The sequence below is a fragment of the Nicotiana tomentosiformis genome, chromosome 11 (assembly GCF_000390325.3).
Source record: "Nicotiana tomentosiformis chromosome 11, ASM39032v3, whole genome shotgun sequence".
Classification (NCBI taxonomy): Eukaryota; Viridiplantae; Streptophyta; class Magnoliopsida; order Solanales; family Solanaceae; genus Nicotiana; species Nicotiana tomentosiformis.
Window position 1 is genome coordinate 7,459,129 of NC_090822.1, and position 10,734 is coordinate 7,469,862.

At 37.3% G+C, this 10,734-nt stretch overlaps 1 protein-coding gene across 1 annotated transcript; it reads left to right on the forward strand.

Annotated features, from left to right (window-relative positions):
• The first annotated feature begins 1,810 nt into the window (after positions 1-1,810).
• LOC138901016 (uncharacterized) lies at positions 1,811-2,423 on the forward strand. The gene is made up of 2 exons (XM_070188740.1): positions 1,811-2,110; positions 2,259-2,423. Exons 1-2 carry the CDS (start codon positions 1,811-1,813, stop codon positions 2,421-2,423), a joined length of 465 nt encoding a protein of 154 aa, XP_070044841.1.
• The last annotated feature ends 8,311 nt before the right edge of the window (positions 2,424-10,734 follow it).

The following is a 10,734-nucleotide window of genomic DNA, read 5'->3' on the forward strand; positions in this document are numbered from 1 at the left end:
TTTGTATGTGAGATTTGAAAGTTCTATTAATAAAATAAAAGGCTCTAAGCGTTGAATTATTTTTATGAATTATCTTACACTCTTACTTAGCTACTTAACGGCTTGAAATTATATTAAATAAATTATAACTCTATTATAAATTTATAATTACTAGAATATTTCATTACAAGTCTTTTGTTTTAATATTTTATAATTCTTTACTTAGTTTTCTAATTTCTGTTTAATTTTTAAGTTTATTAAATAAGTAAAAAAACTAGTTGTTGCAAACTTTAAAAACTTAGTCATTGTCACAAGAATAGCCGTTGCCAAACTCAATGCTGATTTTTTTAAAAAAATGACACTTAAGGCCCGCGAACCCGTTCCGTCCCGTCCTGTTCCGTCCCATCCCGTTTGTTAGCGGGACGGGATGGGCCTACCGTCCGTCCCGTCCCGTATGTTAGCGGGACGGGATGGGTCTACCGTTTCGTCCCGTCCCGCCACCGTCCCGGGTAAATGTCGTCCCGTCCCGTTAATTTTGTCCCATTCCGTCCAGTCCCGTCCCGTTGGACAGCCATAGTTGAAGGCCATCGAAAAATATAGAAATTTGTCGAAGATATTTTTTCGGCCAACTGTTTACACACAAACAAATTCTAGTCATTTCTTGATATTAAACTGTTAAATTGAATCTGAAAGTTGAAGAACTACTTTAGTTAATTAACTATACTGATAGTGTAACTAATCTATCATCAGAGGAAATGAAGAAGCGACCGAAAATGCAATTTTATGTACAACACAGATTGAAAAATTGAGTGATTAATTAATAGGTGTAAAGATGAAGAAGAAAGGGAAAAGAGCAAGACAAAATCTAGGTTTTTGCCTCCAAAAAGTCATTTTTTTATTTAAATTTGATAATATGCGCCTCCACTTTTATTTATTTATTTATTATTATTTTCCACATCAGCTTTTGAGTTGTATTATATTTACTTTGGACAAGGATAAGGGTACTAGGACACATGTAAAGATTAAATATGAAACTGACTTTTATGAACTAGTGCAGAGTGCATCTTATGTATTTTCCCAAATTAAAGAGTTCTTTTTAGTTAGTTTAATTTGACTTTTTTTTTTTTCATTTTTGAAATTAATTAAATAAAAAATAAATTTACATAAATTCAAACTAAAGAAGATATATATAGTTATACTGTATACCAATTTTAATGAAGTTGAATTCCATAGTTTCTCTCTCTCGGTGCAAGCTAGCATAACGTGCGCCAACAATGGGAGGTAGGAGAGGATAATAACGCTCAGTCCCAGGTGGTGATATCAACACAAAAATATGCGGCGAATACAACAATGAGAGGAGGTCGCAAAGCGGAGCAGTTTACAGAGATAATTAACGAAGGAATTAGTTCTCTGGCAATTGTGCACAAACCTAACATGCACATTGACATTAAGACTGTGACGCATGCGAAAGACAAAATGGGGGAATAGTTAGATGTTATCCACTCCTCGAGTAGCAGTAGGAAACAATCCTGGCGGATGAAGTTGAATTACAGGATGAGATAACAGGTAAGATAACTGAATCGAGGGCTTCCATTTGGGACAATTTTGATATATCAAAAATATCAAATGTTGGTTTTAAATTGGAATATGTAAACCCAGTTCATTCTGGAGAACATCGGATTGGGGAAATTAGTCAGTATGACATTAACTATGAGATTGAATATTGGAAGAATGTCGTAGTATGTTATGTTTTAGGACTTACCCTCCATTTTCAGTGCAGAATGGGTTCATTCAAAGGCTGTGGGGTAAAATTGGTATCAATAAAATAGCCATGATGAAAACCGGTATAGTTCTGGTTCGTTTTGATAGTGAGGCATGTAATAATGAAGTCCTACAAGGGGGTATTTACCACTTCGATAATAAACCGTTCATCGTTAAGCAGTGGAATCAGGATATGGAGTTTTCTAGGGAGGAACTTCACTCAGTTCCTATATGGATCAGGTTGCCTGGACTAGACTTCAAATATTGGAGTGCTAGAGGCTTGAGAAAAATAGGAAGCTTGGTTGGGAGAGCATTGATGGTTGATAGGACTACAGAGAAGAAAGCGGGGCTTAACTTTGCCAGATTATTGGTGGAAGCGAAGATTGGGCTCAATTACCTAAGGAGATATACTTTAGAAATGAGAAAGGAGTTGTGATAGATCAGAATGTTGTTTATGATTGGAAGTCATCTGTGTGTGGAACATGTCATAAATATGGGCATACAGCTGATTTATGCAGAAAGAAAAAGACAATAAGGTGAATAAAAAGACAAAGAAAACTGGGGAAGGGAAGGATGCTCATGGGGAGAATCCTCAAAATTGTAAGGAGAAAGAAGCTGAGATAGAGAAGACAACAGAGACTAAAAAAAATGAAGAAATAAGGACGACAATAACTTTGATCTAAGGATTGCACATCACAAGACACAAGGGGAAGAATTCAAAGTACATGTGGATGGTGTTAAGAAAGATGGAGGGTGGGTTCAACCATCTAGGATTGGGAAGTCACCTAGAATAGGAAAGGAAGCAATGGTAGTGGCCAACTCATTTCAAGCATTGGGCAAAGAGGGTACCTCAACTTCAGGGATGTAGAAATTGGTGGAGGTTGGAAGAGGTGATAAACTATTTCCAATTACTGGAAATGGTTAATATATTATGTTGGAATGTGAGGGGCCTGAATGGGCTTAATAAGCAGGAGAAGGTGAAACTCCTATACAAGGAGAATAATGTAGGTTTGATAGGTCTTTTAGAGACCAAAATAAATATTAATAGAGTACCAGTGATAGCAAGAACAATGTTTGCAGGATGGCAATTTTCGACATATCATGAGTCCCATTATAATGGGAGATTTTGGGTGATGTGGCGAGCAGACCTCTATAATGTGATTGTCAAAGGAAGTATAGCTCAGGCTATCACTTACCAATCCATATTTGTTCATTTATAGTTGACTTTTATGATAACATTTGTATATGCTTATAATCTCAAAGAAGATAGGAAGGAATTATGGGATTATCTTTGTTCTGTTGGCATAGGTAGCAATATTCCTTGGATGGTGTTAGGTGATTTTAATGTTGTCCTCCATACAGGGGATAGGATAAGAGGTAATCCAATATTGTCCTCCATGCATATCTGGAAAAACCACTACCATACCCATCCAGACATGGACTTTTGTTAATGCAAATGCTGAACATAGCCTCTTTAATGCAAATCCTGAACATCCCTTGCATTAACAAAACCACATCAGTGTTGGTAATGAAGTCAAATAAGCAGTTTTGGAGTTTTTCCAAAATGGGAAGCTCTTGAAACAGAGTAACGTAACAATGATAGCATTGATTCCTAAAGTTGATAGACCAGTGGTGGCTAGCCAATTCAGGCTTATCTCATGTTGCATTGTGGTTTACAAGTGTATCTCCAAGATGATATGCAAAAGGTTACAAGCTGTCCTACAATTAGTGGTGAATGACACACAAGCTGTTTTTGTTCAAGGAAGGTCAATGATTCAGAATGTATTAATATTCCACGGCCTGCTAAGGCATTATAAGAGGAAAACTTCACCTAGGTGTATGATGAAAATTGATATGGTTAGATGGGAATTTATTGAAGAAATTCTACAAGGCTCTGGGTTTCCTAGAAGGTTTGTGTCATTAGTCGTGACTTCTACAAAGTTCTTAGTGAAGGTGAATGGGGTGGGTTATGGATATTTTGAAGGAAGAAGGATATTTGGATGTCGCAGAATCGACTACTGCTGGCCAAGGCTGACTCATAGATGCGAGCTTCTTCCGCAAAAGTGGAGGCCGCAGATGCGACTGCAAATGTGGAAGACGCTGGGAAGAATCTTTAAGTTTGGGGTTTCGCTATTTTTAGTCATTTTCGAATTTTGGAGCTCGGTTTGGGCAATCTTTGAGAGGAATTTTTTCACATAACTTGGGGTAAGTGTTTTTGACTCTTTTGTGATTATATTGCATGAATTAATCTTCATTTTCGGCGTTAGACTATTGACTTTTCAAGAGAAATCGGTGGAATTTTCTATAATTCCATAAAATGAATTTTTGAGATTTGAATGTCGATTAAGAGCCGGATTTGAGTAAAATTAGTATGGTTGGACTCGTAATTGAATGGGTTATCGGATCTTGTGAGTTTTGTCGGATTCCGAGACGTGGGCCCTATTGGCGATTTTTGAGTGTAATTTCAGATTTTGTGGGAAAATTAGTTTTTTAATATAGAATTAATTCCTATAATCTATGTTGAATGAATTGAATTAATTGTGACTAGATTCGAGCCGTTCGGAAGTTCATACGCGCATAATGGAATTTCTGGAGCATTGTTTAGCTTGCTTGACATTGGAATTGACTTGTTTTAGGTAAGTGTTTTGCCTAACTTTGTTGAGGGGCGTTTTCCTACTAATTGCCATTATTTGTTACATGCGGGGCTGATACATATATGAGGTGATGATCATATATGTATGTTCCAGGGTTAATCATGCTCGGGGATAAATTATACGATTTATTATGCTTTGTAGAATTATGTGACACTCTTGTTTCATGTCTTCTTTGACTTCTAGATTTCTATGAATATGACATTAAATGCTAGAAACCCTGATTTGGCTTATTATAATATGATTAAAAATCTGACAGACTTTTTTGAATATTTCTGATGTGCTAAATCCGGTCGTTATTATACTTAATCATAAATACGACTCTACGACCGTTATTCTTGAGATTTTGAATTCTATACATGAGTTGAAGATCATTTTTGAGACTTGTTGAAATATTGGGATAATAAAGTACTTGAAGTTATAGAATTGTTATTGGCTTGAAAGACGTGATTGATGTTCAATTTAGAACATTCGTTCAAATACTCTCCTTGATGTTATTTATGCTTCCTACCTTGCTTGTTAATGATATACATGTTCTTGGTAAGGAAGAATGTGAAGCACGAAAGGTGATGACGTGCCATTATATATATATATATATATATATATATATTATCATGTGAGGGAGAGTGTAAAACACGAAGGGTGATGTCGTGCCATGTCATGTGAGTGTAAAGCACGAAGGTGATGCCGTGCCATTTCACTTGAGAGTAAAAGTATGAAGGGTGATACCGTGCCATTTTATTTATATTGCCATTATTTTTATATTATCATATGTTCATGGCACGAAGGGTGTTTCCGTGCAGGTGAGGACAAGAGACATAAATTATATTGTGATATCTTTTTGTCGTGTGTACTTTCATGCCTTTATCTTGAGATGTTATTGTGCACCAATGTTTTCTATGTGACTTGTAGTCGTTGTTCTTTCTGTTTCCTCTACCCCCCAAGTGTTGTTGCGTTATCCATGCCTTCTATCTGTTTAACTTGCAAATATTATGATTTTCTTCATGTATGTTATATTTGCATCTAAGCCTTCTATCATGCTAATTAGTGAAATTTATATTTTCCCTTCCTAGTTTCTATGCCCCTTTTTCCCCAGTCTGTTTCCATGGTCCATATGTACTGCTTTGTTCGTTGTTGCTTCCTGTGTGCATCCCACTTTATTTCTTTATTTGTTATTGGCATTTCTCTCACCTAGTCGGTACTGTTATATGTATGTTCGGTGAGAAAGATATAAATGCATGAATGGTGTTGTTGTACCAATTGATTTGATCTAGATATCTATATTGGGTGAGAATGAGATAAGTGTACGAAGGTATTACCGTGCCAATCGATGTGATATCTTAAATATATTTTTCATACCAGGAAAATTATGAAATTGCTATTGTGATTTCTCCTAGTAATCTTTTCTGCCTCACTTAGTTGTTTCATTGTACCCTTATCTGTTATGCTCTGTAATTATTTCTAATGTTAGTATACTGCACAGGTTATAACGGTAAGTATCATTTTACTAAAAAAAATCCTCGTCACTACTTCGACGAGGTTAGGCAAGATACTTACTAAGTACATGCGGTCGGTTGTACTCATACTACACTTCTGCACATTGTGTGCAGATTTTGGATGTTGATGTTGCGGTATTTGGCGGGAGATGGCATTGAAGATGTTTCCACAATCCGGTCATAGCTTCCTCTTGTTCTTGGTAGCTTTAGAATTATTAATTTGTTCATGTATATTTCAAACAGATGATGTACTTTATTTCATATCAGCTTTGCAAATTGAAAATCTTAGAAGCTCATGATTTGTACTACAAGTCCTTGGGAAAAGTAGAAAGGTTCAGTTATTTTATCATTTATTTTTCTCGATAAACCTAATTAAATTGGATTTTATTTAATTGCTTACCTATCATGTTAGGTTAAGTCCCATCACGACTAGTCGGATTTTGGGTCTTGATAAGTTGGTATCAGAGCCCTAGGTTCATAGGTTCTACAAATCATGAGTAAATATCTAGTAGAGTCTTGCGGATCGGTATGATGACGTTCATACTTATCTTCGAGAGGCTACAACGCATTTAGGATAATTTCCCATCTTTCTTTCATTATCGTGTGGAATTAATTCAGCTTCAAACATAACTCTTTGAATTCCTTCCACGCATTCGTGTGCGCTAGGTATCAGCTGTGAATAACCGGCTCGTGATTCTATGAACGAGGTTCGAGATGAGTATTCTTTGTTTTGGTGGTGGGCAAGTCTGGAGGACCTGAGGCCAGGGTTAGACTGCAACTTAAGCTCGGTGGATTCAGTTGTAAGTTTTACATTTGGACTCATATGACCGATAGTATCCTTATGAGTGGAAATTATGGCTCGATGAGCGGTTGAATGGCTATATGATAAGTATGATGTGACTGCGGGATGTGTTAAGATGGTTTGAATGTGACGAGAAATGTTTCCTTATGATGAAAAATAGGCTATTGGGTGTCTGGTGTCTGTCTTGATTTGACGTATAGTCTCGAGTATGAATGCATTGAAAGATTTTTCATATTGTTTAATTGGCTTTGAAAGGTTATGGAGAGATGTCAGTTTAAAGCTAAACAGGTGGGTAAACTACGGAAGTGCGATCATTATGATGTTGTGTGGAGGCTTTCTTTTCTACCAGCGGGGTGTATGCATTGAGATTTGAATTTGAAATGGTCAAGGAAGTCAAACCATCACGAGAATGAATGCGTGCTTAGCAGATAATTTGGGTATTCTATGACATGTGCCACATGAGCTTATGGAGGATTTAGTTAAATTTCGGTACATGATTATGGAAGTAATAGAGTATGGGTATTGTAAGTTATCGAATGTGTTACCTTATGGCTTTGAGCCAAGTGGGGGAGCCTGCTATTGACGATTTGATCGCATGGTTATGGGGTAAATATTAGTTTTTGGTATGAGGCGTACTAGTGGATTAGCTATGACTTGCGGAGGTTGAGACCGAGGATGACTCGAGATGTAGTGCGCATGGAGTATGAAATTGACTCGTTACATTAAGGTGGGATATACTTCTTTGGGCGTTGTTGTGCAAGTGGGGCACAAGTCGTTTGGTCGCTTGGGCAACACGATTGAGATTTGAGTAGAGTGGACGACTCCCGAGAGGGTTCTAATGGATTCAACATGTATATATGGCAATTGAAAACTTTTCGGATATGTATATCGCTAAAATCGATTATTGACATTGGATGATATCGGGACTTGTGGTAATTTTGTATGACTATGGATTCTATATTTCAGTATAAGGAAGGTAAAAAGAATAATTTTAAATACACATAAGGTCTTTTCAGAGTGGGTGTCTCGATTGTGGTACTTATGGGGTTAATTATGATGTGGAGAGGCTCTACATATGTTTTGGTGGCAATATTCTTGGGTTTGGTGACCTGCGTTGCTTGGTCGAGTTAGAGGAATTCAATTCTGATAGCTTGGTTATGTGCAAATTGATTTCAAAGTGTTCTTGATGGTTTCTACCACGATTTGAGATGGATATTTCCTACCAACATGAGAAACATGTTGTGTATTGTGATTTTCTACGGGGTGGGATCATGTGAAAGGTTCTTGGCAAATTAAATATCTTATTTAAACTTGGTTGAGGCACTAGTTGCCTGAATTCATTGTGATAGCCATGCCCTACAGCTGCACATATGTTTGGGCTTGACCCCATGTGCGGGAACCAAGGTATTTATTCACGCTCGGGGAAATGCTAAGGCTATGATATGCCTAGAGTTAACTGTAAGCTTAAAGCTATAATGTTTCTCATAATTGTACCAGTGTTGTGAACTATTTGAGCCATACTGGAGGTTACGAAGAGGTTAACTTCCTGAGTAAAATTTGGTGATTAGAAATTTATGTGGTAACTTGCCGAGTTGAGCTATGATAGCACACATCGTACATGACTACACTTTAGCATGTCATTTATACCAGTCGAGGAATATGAGAATCTTATTTCATTCATCACATACGTGCATACTTGTTTAACTGCTCCTGTATAATATGTTCGGACTGGAGGCCTGTGACTATGTTAGGCGGATCTAGATATTGTACTATAGCACATGAGTTGTTCATGCAAAAACATGAGTTGTCCGTGTGGTTGATATTGATGTGAGCTTTGGGAGAGCCGGTTACTGTTATTAGATCGGATTTCGTATCGCAACTGTACTATGATGAGATGAAATTTCGTATGCTTATTTCGTGTGTTTTGCTCTTACTTGTTTGAAGATAGTTCATAGGAAAATGTTAATTTTCCTGCTTGCTTAACTTGCTTAGTAGCCCTCTTGTTAACTATCTTACTATTATCTATCCTGCCTGAATTATTACCTGTTGGTATACGGAACCGCGTTGTGTGGGGATCCATATAGATTTTGGTGAGACTTGTCTATTGGGCTACTTGTATTGGGTGAGATGAACTTTCTAGACCTGAGAATTGCATTATCATATTGGGGTCAGGAATGTTCGGAAGAATGATACCATATTTCCGCTAAGAATTTGGGTAAGGGCTCTGGTCGGATGAGTGAGCTTTGCGGATTATTTATCAGATAAGTGGTTAAGAAATTATGCATGTTTCTTTCACCATCGGCAGTGTGCGAAGGTTTTGAATGAGGTTTTAATTGATATGAGGTTTACTAACGGTATCGAATTTGTTTTTGGGAAGCTATGGTGGTCAGCAGTTATTGTTGTGAGTAACTGAGTGATGTAGTGTATCATGTGATTGCATATTGAGTCATGGTTAAGGCTTGGCATGACCTGTTCAGATTTATACAATATGTAAATGAGAGATTCGGGTCTTGTAAGAAATTTTGGATGTTGAAAATTTGGTTTCTAAGTTTTACGGACTAAGGTTAGAGTAATGATCTTCAATTATGTTGTGTTGTCAGGCCTATATAGAATAGGGTGACATGGGATTCCCCTGGTATGTGCATGGTAAGGTGGTACAGAGATTTGATGGATTGGAAATAACTCTTGACACGTTCGAGGACGAACGTATGTTTAAGTGGGGGAGAATGTAACGAACCGACCGGTCTTTTTAAGTATTACAGCCTCGTTTCACCATTTATTGCTTATCATGTGTTCTATTATAATTATGTGACTCGTTGTAGAGGTTTCAGAATGAATTGGAACACTTAGTTTCAATATGTAAAGCTTAAGTTGAAATAGTTGGCCGAATATTGACTTATGTGTAAATGACTCTGGAATAGAGTTTTGTTGATTCCAATAGCTCTGTATGGTGATTTTGCACTTAGGAGCGTGTCCGAAAAATTATTTAGAAGACCGTAGCTAAATTAGGCTTGAAATGGCAAAATTAGAAATTTAAGTTTGGAAGTTTGACCGGGGAGTTTACTTTTTGATATCGGGGTCGGAATCCAGTTCTGAAAGTTCTCATAAGTCCGTTATGTCATTTATGACTTGTGTTCAAAATTTGAGGTCAATTAGACTTGATTTGATAGGTTTCGGTATCAAATGTAGAAGTTGAAAATTCTTAGTTTGATTAAGCTTGAATTGGGGTATGATTCGTGATTTTAGTGTAGTATGATGTGATTTAGAGGTTCGACTAAGTTCGTATGATATTTTAGGACTTGTTGGTATATTTCGTTGAGGTCCCGGGGGCCTCGGGTGAGTTTTGATGATTAATTGATCAAATTCGGACTTAAGAAAATGCTTGAATTTTTCTGTTGGTGGTGTCTTCGCATCTGCGCATGAGGGACCGCAGGTGCGGCTCGCAGAAGCGTGAAAACTGGTCGCAGAAGCGACCCAACCTGCGCAGAAGCACGACCGCAGATGCAGTTTGGATGTCGTAGAAGCGACCACTGCTGGCCAAGGCTGACTCGAGATGCGAGCTTCTTCTGCAGAAGCTGAGGCCGCAGATGCGACTATGCGACCGCAAATGCGGAAGACGCTGGGCAGAAGCTTTAAGCTTGGGGTTTCGCTATTTTTAGCCATTTTCGGATTTTGGAGCTCGGTTTGGGCGACCTTGGAGAGGAACTTTTTCATACAACTAGGGGTAAGTATTCTTGACTCCCTTGTGATTATATTGCATGAATTAATTTTCGTTTTCGGCGTTAGACTATTGATTTTTCAAGAGAAATCGAAGGAATTTTCTATAATTCCATAAAATAAATTTTTGAGATTTGAATGTCGATTCGAAGTCGGATTTGAGTAAAATTAGTATGGTTGGACTCATAATTGAATGGGTTGTCGGATCTTATAAGTTTCGTCAGATTTCAAGACGTGGGCCCCACTTGTGATTTTTGAGTGTAATTTCAGATTTTGTGGAAAAAATAGTTTTTTAATATGGAATTAATTTCTATAATTTGTGTTGACT

Excerpts from the sequence above, each read along its gene's own strand:
- LOC138901016 (XM_070188740.1), top strand. The coding sequence starts at position 1,811 with ATGATGAAAACCGGTATAGTTCTGGTTCGTTTTGATAGTGAGGCATGT. Across the intron at positions 2,111-2,258 it reads TTAACTTTGCCAGATTATTG|AAAGAAAAAGACAATAAGGT; the intron begins GTGGAAGCGAAG and ends TGATTTATGCAG.